This window comes from Miniopterus schreibersii, assembly GCF_964146895.1.
Source record: "Miniopterus schreibersii genome assembly, chromosome: 12".
Taxonomy (NCBI): domain Eukaryota; kingdom Metazoa; phylum Chordata; class Mammalia; order Chiroptera; family Miniopteridae; genus Miniopterus; species Miniopterus schreibersii.
The window spans coordinates 52,922,969-52,945,323 of record NC_138112.1 but is presented as its reverse complement, the minus strand read 5'-3'; the positions used below and the strand labels follow the sequence as shown (position 1 = coordinate 52,945,323).

Genomic DNA, 22,355 nt, shown 5'->3' with positions numbered 1-22,355 from the left:
CACCTTCCGCCACCACCGCAATGCGCCTGCTGTCGGGTGAGTTTGGGGAACGCAGCGGGCCCCACGCACCTTCCTGAGAGCTACAAGGCCCACGGCGGGGACGCTCACTCCCGAGACAGCTGCTTAGGTTTGTTCACCTAGAAATCCTACACTTTTTGAAACAGAAGCTTTTCATTTTTAATAACCATTCCACAGAATTTGTTTTCTGGTTTAAATACTTGGAAAAATACTGAAAGTAGGTTTTGTGTTCGTTTTCCAGGCATCTTAATTACGTCATTAAATCCCTATAGCGGTTCTGAGGTAAGAAGTAAATATCCTCATTTCCATGTAAAGATGAAAAACTGAGGGGTTAAATGTCTCTTCACAACTTCTCAGGCGTCAAATGGAAACTCAGCTCTTTTTAACAAGGAGTCCACCCCTGTACCCCCTTTTTTTGTACTACAGAGTGAATCTACTTTCCCAGAAGAAAGGCATAACATTTCTGACTAGTTCATCCAGGATACACACCCTGGGAGCCCAGTTCTTTTAAAAACAAACAGACAGACTTATTTTATCAGTTTGTAATTTTCCAGTTTCCTGAGGATGTTCTTGACTTTTCTTGTCTTTAAGTGTGCCCAAAACAAGGCACCAATTTTAAAATGGTATGTTCACCAAACCATATCGTCTCCTTTTTCCTGATTAGAATTTAAGGAAGTTAAGATGAAATCACATGGTTTAGAGTGATCTCCAGAAGCTCTGGTTCCATGTCTGGTGTTTTATGTAACAATCTCATTTTCTGGGAGAAAATGAGTGTGGAATCTTTACTCGAAGCCTGAATAGCCTTTTACTGAGAGATGCTGTAATGGAACCCAAATCACTTTGCATCAAGTTGCAGGAGTTTGGCTTTCTCTCCACGTTTCCCTTGGGGAGATGGGCATTGTCAGGCCTGGAGACTGCACATCTGGTGAAGGCGGCAGCTGCCCTGGTCTCTTACCCTGGGAACGGTAATGAATACCTGTGCCTTTTGTTCTTTTCATTCTATTGAAAATAACGTACTGTTAGCTTGGGTTATTAGACTGTGCATTTGTCTCTCTTTTTCATCAGTTTTCTTGATAGTGGATTTAAAAAAGAAACAGTTGCTACTGGTGCCATTATCAAAAGACTTTTGGGCAAGTACTGATTACCATTTTTTGATTAAGACTTTAGACTCATCCAGTGAAGTATGTACTGGGCTTTTCCTGATGCACTTGCTAGGAAGGGGGCCCTTTACATATGCTTTTATGTTCTAAAAAAAATGAGTGCTTAATATTCTACAGCTAAACAAAATGAGGGACAAACTTGTGTACAATGAGGAATACGGGGCTTAGGGGGCTAAAATCTTGGGAAATTAAACCCAGCTCCTTTTATTTTCTTTGAAGCTTCTTGCGAAAAGTTGAGAGAAGACTAAAAGATTTTCCATACATTTGTTATTACACATTTCTTGTAAACACACAATTTTAGCAATGCCAGAGCAGTGCTCCCTGCTCTCATCCTCAGTCTAGAATGCTCTTCTCTCTCTACTTACGGTTTATGTACACTCTTCCCTAATACTCACTATGGTGCCATCTTCTCCACGAAGCTTTTGCAAAGAACTTTTTGTACATATTCCACTGAACTATTTACCACTCTACACTATTTGTCTATGAACCTCTACTAGGCTGTAAAAGTCCAAAAACCTTTTCTTATTTTTCCTTTATCCCTATTCACAGGTCCAGGGCCTGGTGCACAGTAGCTGGCAAAGGAGAAAAATCTACTAAATAAGAGGTACTCTTCTAGTTTCAGACAAAGATCAAGATGTACCATAAACAGTATTGTGAAAGTGGAAATTCCCGAACTCCCTGAAAACTTTGTAAGATGCTGTGTGTATGTGCAGTCTTATGTGGAGATACTCAAAGGCTTCTATCAAATTCTCAAATACACCAGGGACTCTAGAGTAGGTGAACTCCTGGGGAAAACATCAAGTTCAGTGAGTTTTCAGCTTACAATATATGACCTTTAATGATACCACTGCATAAGCCTCTATTTCATTTGGTTATGTTATGTCTTGTAATCCTCACCTGCGGATATTTTTTCCATTGCTTTTCAGAGAAGAGTGGAAGGGAGGAAGAGAGAGAGGGAGGGGGGAGAGGGGGAGAGAGGGAGGGAGAGAGAGGGGGGAGAGAGAGAAAGAGAAAGAGAAAGAGATAGAGAGAGAGAGAGAGAGAGAGAGAGAGACATCGATGTGAGAGAGACACATTGACTGGGGCCAGGGATCGAGCCTGCAACTGAGTTACAAGCCCTTGGCCAGAATTGAACCTGGGACCCTTCAGTCTGCAGGCCGAAACTCTGACCACTGAGCAAAACCAGCCAGGGTCATTTAGCTATGTCTTGTCGTCCTTTTCTTTAACTCCAGGAGCACCATCACCACTCAGCACCATCAGAATATAGACTGAGAACCCCCTTCATGCATGACAGCAGAAGTTGGAAACTATATCAGAGAGTACTGTTTTCCTCTGACTCACCAGGGATTTCGTATTAAAAGTAAGAGAAAACCTTGCTTAGTAACAGTCTGCACAACATATAATAATAGAACACAATTTGTATGTGGAAATGGTAAGATAGATTTCATTCATAAAAAAACCACCATGCTTCTGGCTAGACGAATGACTGGAAGTCCCAGAGAGAAATTATCATTTTTAGTGCTGGGACACCCTTATGCTACTTACACTTTTTAAAATTTAATACATTCACATGTTCAAATGTATTGAGGTTTTTAAGCTTGTGAATGAAATTAGCAACGTGCTGTGGCTGTCAACGTGATGCACTGCAATTCCCCCCGAGTGGTAAGGTTTAAAAATTAATTCAGCTCTCGCACCTGTTTGCCAGCATTCATCTGCTGAATTTCCATCACATTTAATAAGTCTCTGTGACGCAACTTGTGTCCTTTGCCTGGGCTCCTTTAATATAGTGTTAAATTCTCACCTATCTGAAATTGAAGTAATATTACAAATTTCAAACTGTTAATTAAAACCTGTGAGCTTGAATCGTTCTGGATAAAATTGGCTTTACTCTGTGAGGTTCTTTTTAAACTTCTTCGGAGTCTCATCTAATCCCTAACTCCCACCAGGTTAAGTCTGATGACAACATGATCTCACTATGGGTGGTTGAGGCTTACAAATCCTCCTACATCAGGGAAAAAAATCAAGTTGTAGGCTTGAGCAGAAAAGGTAACAAGGAACATTACCTGCTGAGATAAGAAACATGGCCCAGAATTAAAGGAAATAATTGATATTTTTCATACATTATTTTTCAATAAAATTAACTCTATATTACCTATGTGTTAAAATGCTAAGCACAGATGAGACAGCCTAAACTGAATCATGATTCCTGTTACCTGTTTAGTGGTCAATATTAAATTTAATTATGGAATCTTTAAGAAGGGATTGAGGCTTATTTGCTAGATTCTATGAACACAAAGCAGAATTATAAGTAAAAGTTCCAGCATATTTGTGACCCATAATAAAATGCTTTACTTGAACTGTTAAGAATAGTGTACAGGGAATGCAGGACTGCTCCCAGAGCTGGGCCATTTACACTTCCCAGAACTGGGAGATGGCAAAAGAAAAAGGTATTTAACAATGCTTCTCTTTTTCTTGTGAGGTCAGCAGACACTCATAATTAATCTTCATGTTTCAAAGTTGCCCACCTTTTTGTAGCAAAGTTAACCTATAGTGTTACACTCCTCAATTGTATTACAATGATTTAAAATACACACACACACACATATATATACATATATATATACATATATATATATATACATATATATATATATATATATATATATATATATAAATAGAAGCTTCCAGAAGGCAGGGGATGGTGTATTACTTCCAGAAGGCAAAGACTGTATGTTATCATTTTTCTCATAACAGGCTTGTTGAAAGACTAATAGATTATCTAATTGAATTAAAGAATAAATGATCAATTTCTCCAAGGGTCAACAGTATATAGATTTTAATTAAACTATAGATTATAAATATCTCCCTTTTTTCTACTGTATCCAGTTCTAATACTGAACTGGTAATTTGTGTTATTATTAATAATAACCCTCATTCTCTTTTTAAAGTCCAAGCCTACAGTTTATTGTGTGAGGGCTAACTTGTCACCAGCTAATGCTGATGCACCTTGAATGAGTTGGCTACCAGCCCATAGGATTCCTTAATGTGATGAAGAAAAACTATATTTTGTAAATATAACTATGGTAGAGTTTGGGCTGGAGGGAACTGGGAGAAACAGAAGGTATACAGTCCAGTTAGAAGACTGAAGTAGTAATGATGGCAAAGATGATAAAGCACTGACAGCAAGACCAAATTATAAAAAATCCAGAGGGATTTAAGAGACAATTTGGAGTCAGATTTGAAAAGTCTTAGTGACGTACCTTTTCACTTCAACTCAAGGTTGACTTGAAGGTTTTGATTTGGGCTTTGGGTAAATGTGGTGAGGTGCATTGAAAACAAAATGAAAAAGGGTCAGCAACGCTAGGCAAGGTGAGATTTGGATTTGAAATACTGAACTTTATATGCTTGTGGGATAAACAGATTGGTATGTTCAAAAAGTTGTGGCAAATATTGGTCTAGAGTTCAGAAAAAAGACTTGAGCTGAAGATGGGCATAGAGATGATGTAAGATCTCTGGAGATATAGATGCCAACATATGTATAGTGAAAAAATAACCAAGGACTAAACCCCTAGGGGGAAAAAAAGGCACAAGCAGAGAAGAAAAAAAATAGTACTGAAAAAAGTACAATCAGAGAGGCCAGAATGAGAAAAAGGGAAATACATCATCATATATAATGGGAAAGGCAAAATACTCTGCCTCATTTTAGAATTACTGGCTTAGACGTCCAATACCCCATTAGAGGTTAGGCTTCTTAGGAACAGCTAACAGGAATATACAGTATATATCATATATAAATTTGTTACAGACATATACACACACACATACACACACACATATATATCTTTAAAAAATTTGATAAAAGACAAGAGAAGTAGAAAAAGGGAAGTCATCAAAAGTAAAGAATCAAAAAAATTTTAGAATCAAAAGAGCAGTGCTTGTCCTGGTTTATTAATATTTCAATGTTTTAGCCAAAAGGTTAGTCAACTACTAGAGTGGTATAGCTTAACAGACATACTACACTGATGCTAGCAACTTGCACAATTATGCTATAATACGTCACAGCAGAAATAGGGCAATGAGAAATAAACTTACTAATAGGGCACAAATCAGGACATGAAACATGAAATTATTTTTTTAAAGTGAGAATGAGTGAAATAATACCTAAGAGGTGAGAAGAAAATAAAATGTTGGTGATGAAATAAGATACTGAAGGGCCCCAGGGCCTATGTTTATTCTTTGTCTTGAAAACTCTTCTCCTAGACTTGTCACCTGGCTTCTTATCCTTAGTCTTTGCTTAAACTTCTCCAGGGAGGCCTCCCCAAAATGCCAAACCAGGCTAGGTCCCCTACCATAGTCTCATTTACCCTGTACTTTCTTCATAATGTTTATACAATTTATAATTATCTATTTGTTTGAATGATTATTTGTTTAATGCCTCTTGCTCCCACAGAGGCACAAAGAGATTAACCAGCTTGCTAAAGTCATACAACCATTAAATAGCAAAAACAGGATTTGCATGCAGTTCTGCCTGACTCTAAAGCCTGTACTCTTCCTGCCATGCCTCACCGCCATGGGGGAGATAAAAGATGGAAAAACTACTGTGGAGTTTAAATCAAAGATAATACCCTACTTGGAAGGTCAGGGAGGAAATCATAAAAGGTGTAAGTGGCATTTATGCTGGACCTGGAGGGTGGGGATGTTTCCAACTAGTGGCGATGAAAGGTGAGTCTTCATTTCCCAGGTAGGAGAGAGAGCACAGGCAAAGACACGAGCAGGGAGAGTGCGGGGTGTGCTTTGGGCAAAAGGATGGAAGAGCCAGGCAAGGGTACAGGAGAATGAGGGCAGAGAAGGGTGACAAGGGCTCAGGCAGAGAATGGGCCCAAGAATACGGAGCCTGGGAGCCTGGACCATCCACATCAGTAACGGAGCCATCGCACACTTCTGAACAAGTAAATGATGTGCTTAGTAAAGCTGTGATGTCTTACAGGATTGGATGGATATTAAGAAACACAGCAGAAACCACTCAAAGTAACTTAAGATAACAGTTTACTTAAAGAGACATGAATTATAGGGCACATTATGTTTCCATAGACAGATGAATTTTTTAAAGAAAAAATAAACTTACCACTAGTTACTGCTAATTTCAAGAATTACTTCTTCTTTGAAGCATTAAATAATTGCAACCCTAAGGAGGCTCTTTCAAACAAGTGGGACTGTCCTAGACAGTTCCTTAAGCTTTGGTCACCATGCTGTCACCATGTAAATCTCTATGAGCCAACGGCAGTCATTTAAAATGGAGCAAGTGTGAAACTCTGCCAAACAAGGAAAAGCGAAGGATAACTATAGCACTAATTAGGTCCTTCATCTTAGGAAGCTTGAAACCCAGGCTGAGAGAGAGAGAGAGAGACAGAGAGAGATAGATAGAGGGGTGGTGAGAAAGGAGGGAGTGAGACAGAAGCAATTGACAAAAAAAAAGCAGAAACTAAAAAAGTAAAAGCATATAGAAGTAGATGCCATGAGACAGTAAAAACAATAAATACGAGATCTGAGTAAGCAGTAACTAGTAACCCTAGAAAAAAGTTAATTGTAGAAGCTAAAGACAGAGAGTAGCCAGACCAAAATAATGGTAATTTACTAAAGCAGAGAGCCAGCCATGCTTCCTGCAACATGATAGTTTATTGGAGAAGTTCCTGAGGAACCCGAGTTGCCTTCCAGTCTCTCAGTGACCTGGCTGTGCAGCTTAAGTAACCATCTTTCTATTAACATGAATAGCTTTATAATAATTCCTTCTTATTATCATGTATAGCTAATAATAACCTTTTATTACTTAAGTTTACCTAAATGGGTCTTTGACTTCTGCAACCTACAAGTGCCTAACATGACACCTTTCGCTGGGCTGGCAGATGGTTAGGTAGGAAAGAGGAAGGGACAAAAGGCAGGAGCAAGCATTAAACGGCATGGAGGTTTCCAAAAAGGGATGTGTGTGCAAAACCCCCTGAAGATGGGCTCGCTACATACATTTGTGCGTGTGTGCTTGTATAAAATCAGCAGATGAAATAAACAGGAAGAACTGGAGATAACAGAATAAATGAGCACAAATACAAAACTATATTTGCTACATTTAAAATAAATGTAAAATAATTAGTAGAGATATAATAAAAGAGTAAGAAAAAGTGTATTTAAAAAACAATAGAATTTTTAGGAATGACTGGTGAATTTAGAAATTCAACAAATGGATTAAACAGATTAGATATATCTTAAGAGAGGCTTAGTGAACGAGCCAAGGGTCGTACCTGGATTGTAACAGACATACAAAGACACAGGAAATGAGAACACGGTGAATATAAGACTCGAGAATGGGGGAAAGGGGAAAGAAAATATAGAAAGAACTAATTTCTGGTGTTTCCAGGAATGAAGAAATACTAAACATGTGCATTCTGTTTCATTATTGACCAATAAAAGAGTCACAACCAGGCACATCACAATTAAGCACCAATGATAGAAAAATCTTAACAGTACTAGAGAAAGAAAAAGACCAACTATGAAACAATGATCTTTAGACTTTGCATCAACCAAGAGACAATGAAATAATATTTTCAAACATCTGAGTGAAAATAATCGAAACCTCTTGACTCTATATCCGACTAAATTACCATTCAAAAGTTAGGTCAAAATAAAGAATGTATCACTTATGGAGCCTTGTTGAAAATATCTCAAAATATGTACTTGGGTAAGAAGGAGAATGATCCAAGAAAGAAGTGGGAATTTTAAGTTAAGAAAGGAAAAAAAAGTAAACATGCTGATATATGCAAAAAAGCACCAACTGTTGAAGACTACTAACTAGTAAAGAACTCTTTTTTGATAATTCTGAGATGATGAAAGCTTTGTCTTAATCACTTATGTGCTTCATTAGTGCCTGGCACAAAGTGGACTTGGTAAATACTTGATGACTAAATGAATATGTAATATGTATATGAAATAGGTGTGAAACAGGTGTCTCATCTCATTGGTGGGTCAAATTCCCTGCTTTGCTAATGAGGAAACTGAAAATTCAGAAGATTGATCTAGTATTGTATGACATAGTAAACCTGATTTACCCTCTAGAGAACAGGAAAGATATTCAAGTGACAGGAAAATTAGTTTCCCTTATTATTGTAGGTCTGAGGCTACCTAACAATAGGAAGTGCCTGTACGTTGAAGAAATTAGTTGGTTACGAGACTTTTCTATTAGTTATCTCTAGCCTCCAGCATTTTCTAAACATCACAAAGTTATGAAGAAGTAGACATTCACTTATTCATTCAAGAAATAACTAACTGAACATCTTTTATAAGACACATTCTGTATCGGGTCTTAAGGATGTAGCAATGAAAAAGATATATCTAATCCTTGCTTTCAGAGAGTTTATAGTCTAGCAGATAAGAAAGTAACTAAATAAGTAATTATACATTAGCAAAATGCAGAAAGTCAGCAAATATATCCCATTGCTTAATGTGGCCTATATGCTACTACATGAAACACATGTAAGGGAAGATTACTGTCCACTTTATAGTATGGTAGAAGTGATACCAGGTGATTAAAAATATGTGAGGCAATATATAGTGACATAAAAATTACAGGGATAAAAGAAATTAAAACGGTTGGGAAATAGTAAAACTGCTAATACTCTTGACAAAAATAGAGAAGGGAAAGATAAGGCATATAAAAAGTTAATACAGATGCCTCTATTTTAAATTCTGAGGACTTTACTTTCCAGATATTCTATCATTTTAAACTCAGAGCAAAGCAAATGATGATAGAAAATAATTTGGAAATATTATTCTTAATTTTTAGTTATGATTAAAGTTTGGACATCAAAACTACTCTTTCATTCATTATTCCCCCTCCCAGCCCTAGAAATATAATATTTAATCTTTGACAACCTAGTAACATTTGTGGTTCTCTTTCTTTGACATTCTTTTGGCATGATTTGAACATTTTATACTTTGAAAATGAAAACAGATGCTTTTTTCAAAGAACATTCCCAACATACAAAAATAATAGTCAGTGTCTGAAACAACTCCTTTTAGGAATAGTGCTGCACACTGTTGATCCTCTCAGTACTTTTTTGGGTGAAGCAAGCCCATGTCATTATACCTACCATTCAGACAAGATCTGAATCACGTCAATCTAAAAAACAAGATGGCAGTACAATTAATATGTAAGACCACTTGATCTTGATTCTCAAATGAGCTCATGCAAATATCTACCACCAAATCCTTAAAACTTCTGAATAACTAGTTACAGGAACAAATAATCTTTCTTCTTCTTTTTTAAATCAATACAGAGAACAAACTGACCAGGCTATTTAGACACATCTTTCCAAAATTAATACCATGTGAAAACTGCTAATGTGCAGAACATGCAATGCCAGATGACTTTAATTTTCACTTGCAGATGCACACAAAGTATAAAGTAATAAGAAGTGGAGTAAAGAGGTAAAGGGATGCATTTCCCTTCTTTTATTCCACAGGTGAGTTTGAAATGCAGCTGGAGTTAGGAAGACCTAGAGGACAGGGTTATGCTGAACTACTAACTATATTAGGAATCTGATCCAACTAAAGGTCACATTTAGGACAGAGGATCCCAAGATAATGGAGTTCCAGGCACTGAGAAATGTATTAGGTCCTGGGATTGGACCCTGAGTTGTCTGTCTTCTATTCTCCTCAGCTCACTAATATCCTATCTGCTTATATATTTTTGCTCATTCATCTTTTCATTTCTGCATTCACTTCTCCCCCTAAAAGGCCCTGCTCGAAAGGTCTCCATGTCTGTAACTTCTACCCAATCTCTCTTTTGCCACAGCAAAATCCACTGTTCCCTCCTTTGGGTTCTCATACTTTTTTGTTCATGACTCTGTTACAGATAGCACTTATCACAGGACAATGGAGTGATGGAGTGAATTGCTTGTACGGCTGTCTCCCACATGAGTATGTGAGATCCTGGAAGACAGAGCTGTCAGCATTTTCCAGCAACAGTTCATGCTATATCTTAATCCTAAGAAAGGGATCTAGAGACAGTTCGCAAATAGGAGCACAGGGTCTAGAGTGAGGCTACTAGCTGTCGATTCCAGCTCCACTTGACAGGAGACAAGGTACCCAGCCTCTCTGTGCTTGTTTCCTCATCTGTAAAATAGGGATAAAAACAGTACCTGCCTCATGGGCTGTTGTGCTTATTAAGTGAGTTAGTACATGAAAATAATTTAGGAGAGTGCCTAGGATTCACTCAGTAAGTATAAGCTAACATTACTTGTTATTATATTACTATTACGATTATTAAATTAGGCTTGAGCCAGAGTCATTTGGGATTGAAACACTCCCAGATCCCCACTTGGTACTTCGAACTGAGAATAGTCAGATTTTGTTTAGGAAGCAGAAAGGTTTTCTTGTGGTTTTTTTTTTCCACATTTCATTTCTCTTCTGAGTTGGACTTCTTATACAGAATGTCTCTTGGAAAGATTACTTATTAAAGAAATACGCTTACTTATGAAACATCATTTGATAATTTAGTTGGAATGAAGTTGCCATGCTAGCATACACTGAGTATAACAGACTGAACTCAAGAGAGTTCAAATGGCAGAAGAGTAAGGGCATTATCACGGGCAGTGGCCATGGCAAACGTGAAGCACTGGCCGGCCATCTGAACTCAACAGCAGGTGTGACCATACCATTTCCACCAGGGTGATAATCTTCACCTCTTTCTTAATCATGGCAATGTTAATATAAAGAGTGCTTTATGGAGGAGACGGAGGCAGTATCGAGTAGATTACTGAAACAATAAAGGGATGGCAACCTAGTCTGATTAACTTCATCAGGAAAGAGTTCATGCCTCACTAAAATGGGATAGCAATGACCATTGATGAATGTTTCATTTTATTTTTTATTTTGAAGGTTGCTCTCCAGATTAAGGAAACTTTGCTGGAAAAAAGGCAGTGGTTTCAGCCCCACATTGAGGCGCGAGCCTCCAGTGCTGTGAAAAGGCAGGCCTCACATGTACCGATGCAGGAAAGGATTCCTGCTCCCCTTCCTGAAAGTCACTAACTCCTAAGGAAGGACAGCCTGGAACGAGGTGTCAGCCTATCACAGGTCACCCAGGCCGCGGACAGGGACCCCTGGGCAGAGCACCACACTAGAGCTGACTGCCGTATCTGTTTGCTCTCGGAAGCCCCAGTCCTGGAGGGAGAGAACAGAATGTGTACAAGTGTATTTGCACTTTAAAATTCACAAGGAACTTTCCCATACATGGTCGTAGCTAGAATTAGCTAGTCCTATTTTCCAAATGAGTAAAGGAGGATCAGAGAAGATAAGTGATTTACTCAAGTTCACAGAGAAAATGAACGGTAGAACCAGAAATAGAATGTGAAGATTTTTAATTCCATGCCTTGGGGAATCTCACTTATTCCTCAAGCAATTTTAGTTTATCCTGAGGACTTTGGTGCTTAGGTTTCCACCCTTCTTCAGAGTGAAGGGCAGAGTACAACTGATTCTCAGTAACACGTAACAACTTATACATTTCCCCCCATTTCTTTCATTTTAGTTTGGCTGGGAATGTAGACATCTTTTTATTGATTTATTTGTTCAACAAGCATTCATTAAGCTCTAGCCATGTATCCAGTTCATGAGTCAGAATAAAGGTTACAGAAAAGTTTCAGTCAGGGAATAATAAGTCTATACATTTAATCAACAAGAATCAAATATATCTAAGAGGCTTCCCCCATCTCCTTTCTCCCCCATTCAGAAACTGATATTATAAGCCTGCCATTTTTTTTATTATCAATGGATTGATTATCTATTTTGTGAATTTGAATTTAAATCCCAATGATTCAAAAAGTGAATGGCATACTTCTTTGATTTTGGCATGAGGTTGGAAACTGCAAGTGAATTTCAATATTAGTTTAAGCAAAAAATAATTAGTAGCATTATGTTTGCTAAATAAAAATAACAATGACCATCATCATAAATATTATTTATTCCATTTCAAGATGAGAAAGATGAGGGTCTGTTCAAATTTACATAGAATATAAGTTGTAGAACCAAGACTTAAACTAATGTCTTTTTATTAAACTAGATTTAATTTAACAATGAAAATTAAATGGTGATTTCCTTGATGTATTGACAGAATGGAAAGAGCAATTGAATATAGATTAGTTCTTACATAGAATATGGACAACTTGTTGAGAAAAATAAATCAGACTTCTTACTCAAAGAGATATTTAGAAACAATCCTGATTTTAAGGCTACACAAATCAAATGTACATTAATTTCCCAGAGTCTAGACCACAGCCATTTTTTTCAAAATTAAGTGCATAAATCTTTTCATGAAGAGCGTGAGAGTTTTTATATATATTGTTTCCCATTGCTAAAGGTTTTTAATTAATAAAAATATTTTATCAGAGTTTTAGTTTTCTTCACAGCATCCCTAAAGAATAAGGGAGGAATAGATATAATTTCACCTTAAAGATAAATAAAGTACTGGGAGGACATTGTATTTTTCTAATTTACTTTAGTGTTAGTATTAGGCCATATTGGTATGGGAGAGTCATGGTTTATGAGACTGAACATCAATTTTTTACTGACATTGATGTTATTTCACTGAAGCAAACTTTATAAAAGCAGAAGCTTGCTGATCTATGTGCATTTTATTTATTTTATGCATTAACCTTGAAAAAGTAGTTACCAAATGCATTCCCAGGGAGGAAACTATGATGAGCACCGTGGTTACAGTCGTGAGTAAGAAAGTGACAGCAGTGCCCTCACAGTGCTTATCATCTGGAGCAGTGCATCCAGTAAAACTATGATCCACATGCTATTTTCTATAGCAACATTGAAAAAGCAAAAAGAAATAGGTATAGTTAATTTTAATACTGTATTTAACTCAAAAATATTGAAAATATTACCATTTCAACATGTAATGCATATGCAAATTTTTTAGATATATTCAATTCTTTTCTCAAACTAAGTCTCAAAATCTGATGTGTATTATACATATATGGGATTTTTCCATTTGGAGCAGGCACATTTTAAGAGCTCCACAGATAGATGTGGCTAATGACAACTGTATCAGACAGTAAGTCTCAGGGAAAGTTAAATAGTAAGCAAGCAATAAAAACAGCATAAGTTCTACAACAGGAGAAGGCAGTGCTATGGAGAACACAGAAGAGTATCTCAACTCACCTGTATAGGGCTGAAAAAAATTTCCTGGAGGAAGCAATGTTAAACCAAGCTCAAAAGGATGGGCTGGCATTAGCCCCAGGAAAGGGCAGGGGTAGGGCACTTTATGTTAATGTTGCTGTTGAAGGCCTGTGAGGGAGAGTGACTACTGTGAGCTGGAAAGACTACAAAACTTTAGTGTGGCTGGAACAGATTATTATGGGGGCCAAGAGATAAGAAAATGAAAAGGCAGGTAGAAGCCAGTTCATGATGAGCTTTGCAGACCTTATAAAGATATTTGGACTTTATTCTAAGGAATTCATCCTTCCTAAAGTCTTTAGGCCTGTATTTATGGAACTAGCAATTTCAGGCAAAAATGTGCTCCTCTTCACTGCAATACAATGGGGAGTAAGAGAGATGGTGATGAACAGGCTAAGGCTAGATGACCATTTATTAGAGGCAATGAAGAGTCTAGTTCTGGATTAAATGAGTCCCTCAGGCCACTGTCAACTCAGACTCCATGAATCTAACTCTTCAGCTGTTAGCAATATTAGAAATAGTTGCTAACAACTGTATTAGAATATAAATTATGGTTACGAAAATGTAATGTTATTTATAAATTACTTTTGTAGGGAACACGATAAGTAACACTATATATGTGTTAGATATTTATATTAAAGTTTCTGGCTAGTAGTTCTGAATAGTGTGTATAAACAGTGAAGTCACAGATTGTTTTGAAATTATTTTATAAATTATTGATTTGGCAATTGACAAAATGATTCATGGTAGTTTTAAGTGTCTGTTCTAACTTGGGCCCTCAAACCTGTCTTCTAGAGTTTTCATGACATGGAACAGTAGTTATTTATACAAGCAAAAGGCACCAGGTTTTAGGTTTTACAAATTACAGCTTAATCACTAGAATTACTATATAATTCCATTAAGTATATTGTGATTACAAGTATGGTGGTCTTCCTTGTCTTAATGGATTATTAGCTTTTTAAAAGCAAAGGAAGTGACTTCTGTTTTCATCAGTATACAGGTACACTATGTGTCAGGAACTGTGGCACATTTCCCAGAGTGCTTGATAATCTTGAGCATATTTAGTATGAGAAAAGTCATTCAAATATAGTCACTGCATATTATAGCCTGCCAAAATACATGTTTGTTAAATAAAGGTACTGCTTATGAACTGCACTGGGCTGAATAGTATCCTCTGAAGTTCATGTCTATTAGGAACCTGTGAATGTTTACTTTATTTAAAAATAGGGTCTTTGCAGATATACTCAAATTAGGTTCAGGATATACTGGATTTTGGTGGGTTCCAAAGCCAGTATGACTGGTGTCCTTATAGTAAGAGGGAAATTTGGACACAACGACTGATACACAGGGAGAACGGCCATATGACAAAGGAGGCAGAGACTTAGTGATGCATCTACAAGCCAAGAAACATCAAGAATTGTTGGCAACCACCAATACCAGAAATAATCAAGAAAGCATTCTTTCCTAGAGCCCTGCCGACACCGTGATCTTGGATATCTTAGCCTTCAGAACTCTGTTGTTTTAAGCCATCATGTGTGTAGTTCTTAGTTATGGCAGAACTAGGAAACTAACACAGGAACTTTCTTGGGTTTTCCGTTGCTTCCCTTATTTCCTTTGTGAAGTAGCTCTCTCATGAGACTTCTATTTAATGGACTTGACAGATTAACCCCTTTCTCTGTTAAACAAAATACCTCTGGATAGTATTCTACTCTCTAGCATTCTATACAGTTCTGTTCCCACCACAAGGCTGTACACTTAGAGCCCAGAACACTTACTATTGCCATTACATGATTTAATCAAATATTATATAACCGGTGAAATATGCGTACAAAAGGAAAGACAGCCACTGTTTCCATGAAAACTAGGTTGGAGATTTTGAAAATCTTGATAATGGTGAGTCACATAAAAAACACAATCAAATTAGATATTGGTGAGGTAATTATAAAAGGCTGAAAAATAATAAAAATCTAGAAAATATGCTCATTCAGATTGCTTTGTAAGTACCTTTAAATTCTTACTTCATTTGAATAAAAATAAAATCAGAGCTCGTAAAAGATATACCATGGGTGTGGTTTATGTAAGAATGGAATTTGTGGAACTACAATTAGGACCCAAGCATGTTCACACACACACACACACTCTCTCTATATGTGTGTGTATATATATATAGATTCTTTAATTCTACACTTGCATCAACTTTTTCTATTAGCCACACAGTCATAACTACAGACTATAATAAATAAGGTTTCCACTACAAATACAGGCTATTACCCCATGTTGTTACTCAGTCATCTATTAGTCTACAAGCTTCGTGATCACAGAGGCTCTATCTGATTCACTCCCCATTCTATCCTTAGCATTCAGTATAATGCCTGGCATACAGCAGCCTCTCCTGAATTATTTTTTTAAATAATGAGCACAAAACGTAATTCCATTGCTTCTATTTTCCCTTTTCCAAAAAATTATATCATCATCAATAAAGTGTAATTATTATAGGCTGATATGAGCCATAAAAATGGACTCATTATAGAGAATTCAATCTTTTAGTGACATTTACTAAAATGGGATTTTACATACACATATTTGAATATTATCACTTTTACTATATCATTTGTCATAATAGCCCCAATACGTTTTTCACATCATATCTTTCTGAAGACACTTAAATTGTTCCTATTCTACATCTTTCTGTAATTTCTACCTAATGCGATAGTGTTATTTCCCCAAGCTTGCAGATTAGGAAAAGTTAATTTCTTAAAGGCAGATTCCCAATTATGCCTCAAATTCATGAGCTTCCAAATTCTAGAATAGTGCTGATGTTGCCATTCATTAGGCTGTACCATTGATGAAACTGTTGACATTCTGAGTCTCAGTTTCTTCAGTTACCAGATGAGGTTTTTTGTTTTTTTGTTTTTTACTGATGATCACTAGAGTACCCTCTCGGCCCAAGTCCTCATTTTCAGCAGCAGAAAATTCTGGACTTTCTTGTGAATAAAAAAATGTGACTTCTCACTGCTCTTCTTTCCAATATGGGAGACAGAGAACAATGCACAGGGCTAGTTAAAGAATGACAGGAAGGGTAAGATGCAAACGTGTGAGTGAGTATGAAGTGGGAAGGAAAAAGGGACACAAGGCAGAGGGTGGATTTAATGTTAGCCCACTAGTATAAACTCTTTTGGGGGGAAAAATACCGTGAACTATTTTATGCTCACATAACTCATGAGAATTTTGCAATTACTCGCCTGAAGTAAGCTGCTCAAGGGCCTTGAGGTATGCCGCTTAAAAGATTGAAGACTTAGTCAACTTTCTACATTTTATTACCCTAACTAAGTAGAATATATTTTTATGAAGCTGTCATACAACAACTGCTATATGATCTCTAAACCTTGATCTGAATAAATTTGTAATTAAGTTTTATTCCTTAAACTATGGATAATATGAAGATAGAGGCAAACAATATTAGGTTCTTTCTACCAGCTTTTTCCTTTATCTTTAGCTACTTAACTAACTTAACAGGAACCATTGAAAAGAAATCTTAATACATTTGGTAAATAAAAATGATGTAGGGCTTCAGAGGGTCCAACAACAAGACATAGGATTTACCACTGGAACTCTGTTAAGTAACTGCAGAAACTGTATTTTTGTCTGGAAAACTTTCAGCATGGAATACAGCTGTGCAACAACTTGGGCTTCAAACAGGAAGGCTATAATAAAGCACCTCCTAGCTAGACTTGGGTTCAAGAGGCTTATGGTGGCAAATAGCAGAAAAGATGAAACGTCTCAATAAGCCCCTCGGGCTGATCTAGTTAGCATTCACAAAGTGGAATAGCCTATACATCACATACCCTTTGTTAGCTGGTTGTTTAGAATAGATGCATGAGTCACTGGATTTTATTTTAGCAGTTGGGCAATGCAATTCTCCTTTTGACCAAAATATTAAAATGCAGAAATGTGAAACTGAAAGGTAATGTCAGATCTTATACAGGAAGCTTATCAAGCACTGTGACGAATCAAGAAATTCTTCTGTTCTTGTCATTCCACGTTTCACCTTGGTAGGCACAAATGATAAATTACCTCATGTAAAAAAAAAAAAAATCTATTATTAAACTAATCAGCAAACTACAGTATATTTTGAAATTGTGTGTGGGGGAGAGGTGTTGGGAAGGGGGAAGCTTGCACAACCAAAGAGAAGTAGCATAAGAGAAGGATAGGCAAGATTCTGTCCTACATGATTTTAAGTACAAATGAATCCCTCTGGGAGTTTGGGGGATTAATATATATATTTTCTTTTTTCCCCCTCTCAGACATTGTTCAGAATTAACAAGGGTACCTGCAACGATGCTGGCAAGCTGCTGGGTTCTGGTGATGGGGTAGATGCTGCGTGCCTGAACGATGGCCGAAGCGATTTTCCTGGCATGCCTCTCCTCCCCGTATGTTCTCAGGATGGATGCAAGTGCCTGTTGATCTAAAGCGTTCACAACATCAGCTGCAGTGGGCATGTCAGGGTACCTACGCACAAGGAGAACCAATTAGTTCACTGACATCAGTTTCATTGACAAGAGGTGAAACTTCAGAACACCGAGACACAAAGTCAGGCATACACATTGTCTAAGAGAGCTTCTGAGGTTTTTAAAGTCAGAGACTAAAATCTTATAGGAATGAAATAGGTTTTCCATTTCAAATACCCTTCATTATGGCAAGTGGGGGCTGTGTGTGTAACATTCATCAAGGTCAAGGGCAGCAGGAAGTTAAAATATTTTACTGACCTCTAATTCACAAAGAAAGTTATTGCTCATGCAGCTTGCCCCTAAATTACAATAATGGAAATGTTTGGATTAAGTTTGTTCAAAACTTACACTGCTGCTAGAATTTTTTTTCTGTATAGAAGATAAAAGGCTTACTGACTGATATTTAAATGAGCCTAAATCTCAGGAACTTATATAAATCTGAGACTGTCCAGTAACCAACTACTTATATTACTGGAGCACAAACTAAAGTTAGAAAATCATCATAGGAGTCCTGCCTTATTCCAGGACTACACTCTAAGATGACTCCTAGCAGACACTTGACACCGTGACAGTACCGAGCCCTATATGTATTATGTTTTTCCTATGCATACATGCATTCACTCTATGGCTCCTCTTTGGACTATAGGAATTACCAATATCACTACCTTCAGCTTGGCCACTATTAAGTCAAATAAAGATTACTTAAACACAAGCACTACGATACCTCTACGGTTGATCTGATAACCCACACGGCTGTTAAGCAACTAATGAGAGGATACCAACATAGCATAGATACGCTGGACAAAGGGATGATTCACATCCCAGGCAGTACAGAGTGGGACACCATGAGATTTCGTCTTGACACTCAGTATGGCACACAATTTAAAGCTTATATAATTGTTTATTCCTGGAATTTCCCATTTAATAGTTTCAGGCCAGGGTTGACCCCAGGTAACTGCAACTGTACAAAATGAAAGCAGGGATAAGGGGTACTACTTACAAGAAGATAATGCTGATCAGTTTCCTCACAAAAACTAGAACAATCTGAATGATAATAATGTATATTATTTCAAATGTTTCATACTGGTTTCTACCTCCATGACAAAAGACACCATGGGCTAAAACCTGGCAATCAACGAACAGTAGTAAACAAGCCTAGATGGTAATTTCAGGTGAAGAAGACAAAGAAATACCAAGCTCTGACCAAATAAAGTAAATCACAGTAGCAGGAAATGGCATTCACTCTGAGAGACCATGCTAGTTTACCTTACTTTAGAGAAATGGGTCAAGGAATTCTAAGTGCTGAGTTAACTTAGACCTTCCTTATTAGAAAGATAGCTTTGCTAATAGTACAGATACTACTCTTGTAGTTATGTTGGGTTGATTGTTGGTACCACATTGTGAGAACTTGGTAGCTTTAAGACCTGAGGATCAAATCAGAGTGAGGTTGCCAAGAAACACCCAAATCATTCCTTAAATATACTACACCGCACCTTGTTAGCATGTCTAGGTCCTCCAGGAGAAAATTGTATTTTGTCCTTGGCTTGTGCCCTATTTTGCTATAACCTCCATCTCTCCTTCTCCCTCTCTCTCTCAAACCTTGTTTTCCAGATCATGGGATTCTTGGTTTTTTTTCTGGCTGCCATGGCACCCGCAGACCAATGAACATCCTATAAGGTAGCCTGGCTTCTATATCAAGAGGCGTTGTTCCTTCAATAACAGCTTTAAGTATAAAGATTTGGTCTTTAGAGTCAAATTGACCTAGATTAGCATCCTGGCTTTGCTACTTACATTGGGTAAGCTTGTTCATATTGTGGAGCCTCAATTTCTAACCAGTGAATGAAAATAACAAAGCCTACCTCACAGAATTGTTGAGAGAATGAAGGGTGCATATAACCATAAAACAAATGGTATAATACCTAGCCCACAGAGAAGCTCAATGCATGTCAACATCCTTTAGATTTTCCTATTCCTAGATTTGTCAATTGTCATTTTTGGCCTAATCGACAAAATCCCTTATAGATCTTACCTAGCTGTGAATTCAACTGCCCAAACCACTGAGAGTTAGAATGAACCTCGTGAACGATGATAAATTCAGACTCCATAGGACAGCGTTCAGCTCAAACAGGACAATTCTAAAATTAGTATGGATGTACTTAGCAATTTTTTATAATACCTTTCTACTTTTAAGAAAGAAAATTAAAACAGCATTTTGCTCAAATATAGTTCAGTGGATAATCAGCATAATTTGATTTTACTCTAATTTTAACACTGAACAGCAGCACAGAAGTTTCCATAGTGCTACAAGGCAAAAGGGGGACATTCTGAAAGTCAACAGGAGTTGACGGCTAGGAGGCTTCAGAATAGTCATTCATACAGTAAAGAAGTCAAGATACAAAATCTGACCCCTCACCATAAGGTTAACAGGTTAAGGGATCTTGGTCCTCCAGAGAGCACAGATTTACAATGACTACACTCACGAGAGAAAGAAACTATTAACCTAAGTGGGAATTTGTTTATTGCCTTCTAGTGAAGAATCCAACTGACAACAGGGATATACCCACTCTCAAGTCCTTGAAGCTGTGAACTTCTTTCTGCTACATGAGAACATTATTGTGATCTTAAAGCTGTTGTTGAAATTGGGAGAGCACAAATTATGCTATAAGATTCCAGTGTTAAATGGCAAGAGGTTAAGAAAGCCTGTTGCACCCACATTCAAGATGGATGTATCAGCCTCCATGAGGTGACTGGCCACATTTCGTCTCCCGTAAAATACCACTTGGATTAGCATCGCTCTTATTTACATCTGACTCTCCTTGCTCTATAAATTCGTGTGAACCAACTCCCCCTTTCTGAATGCCACACACTGTTTCCAGATCTGTTAATATCTGTGGCTAAGTAACAGTCTAAGTTAACTCAATGGGAGCCAACCTGCTTTTTAAGATATATTTTCTCAACTCTAATCTCAACCATCATGTCTTGATTATGAGTTTAATTTTCAAGGGCAATCTTATTTTCAAGTTCTTAGAGAAGAGTCTCAAGAACCCTGATTCTTAAACTAAAATTTGCTGATAGACTTTTACATTAATATGAGGATTTACTATTATTAACTAGAAGCTTTGTTCATTGTATTTGGGAAGGCATCCTCCTTAGCAAGACATCAGGACAGCAGAAATTTGCTTGCCATTTTATTACCTCTGCACAACAACCTCAATCTCCAAACATAAGAAGATATTTGACCTTTACTATTAGTCACTGTTTTTTAAAAGATTTTTATTATTTTCTTTTATAATCATATTCTTCATTCTATGAATGCCGACTTGTGCAAAAGAAGGTGTAAGGCTTAGAACAAAATGATTCCGACAAGTATGGGTCATAATCTTGGCTCAAAGGTCAATTAAGCACAGGGAAAAGACTATATGAGAATATTTACCATGGAATAGAGCAGTTTGTGGGAAACAAGCTAAAGTCAACTCAATATTAATTTGTTGACAAACTGAACATTAAATTTCTTATATCCAGGTCCTCCTAAATTGGAAGAAATTTTGGAAAACCTGTTTGTTCCAGTAGAAATATTTAGGCAGGTCTAGAAGTGCAGATTAGCGACAGTAACTGAAGAGCTTGCTTACTTAGCAATAGGAAAGCCCAATGTTATTCCCAGGTGAGCTTCACAAGGCAGGGGCCACGATAGATAATTTGTTGGCAGTGGTGGCGGGGACATGGAATGAGGGAGGAAGGCCTGGGTAAGCTGTGACAGCACAGGCTAGCCAGTTCCTGAGCAAGTGTTGGGCATACAGACATGTGCAAATATAAGCTTTCAAAACTAATTTAGATTTGAAAGAAATTATCCTATACTTTCCTGAAATGTGACCTTCTTTGTGTTATTTAATACACATGTATCTGTTTGACTAATGAATGAATGCTAGTCCTCCCGGGGTGGTAAGGAATGAAGAGTATAAACTCTCCTATGCACAGTACTGTGTTTGACATAGTGCCATACATTATAGTTTCTCTGAAGAAGGTGGAACCAAAGTGACTGTGTAAGATACGACAAACATACATTTGCTGACCTCTAGAATCTTGGCTTTAATGAGATATTTAAAACAACATACATTAAATAGAGTTCCTTTTACCTCTCACAAGAGACATGGTTGGGCCAGTGTAAACGTGGAACCCTTGTTTTGGTACCACATTTATCAACATTGTGAGTAGTCTAAAAGCTCACAGTGTATCCATAAGAAAGATAGCCAGTATAAAAGTTCTCCTCCTCACTAGTTTGTGTAAAGACAGTGATGGTTTTTCTTTCAGAATCCCAAATCTAGAGCAACACTAAAAGCTATAATGAGTAGCAAACAAAACTGATTTATAATATATGGATAGTGTTGGGTGTGGGCGTGTAATGGGAATTCGGCAGTCTTAAAAGGAAATTAAATTCAGAGTGCTT

General features: G+C 37.2%; 1 protein-coding gene across 2 annotated transcripts in view; it reads right to left on the bottom strand.

Moving 5' to 3' along the window:
* METTL15 (methyltransferase 15, mitochondrial 12S rRNA N4-cytidine) overlaps positions 1-22,355 on the bottom strand; it is a 136,243-nt gene that overhangs the window by 12,300 nt on the left and 101,588 nt on the right. Inside the window, exon 5 of one of the 2 annotated variants that reach the window (XM_081155750.1) lies at positions 17,734-17,912. In XM_081155750.1, the coding sequence (XP_081011876.1) occupies positions 17,734-17,912 (179 nt within the window). The remainder of the gene's footprint in view (positions 1-17,733; positions 17,913-22,355) is intronic. The other variant, XM_081155751.1, reaches the window with a different exon arrangement.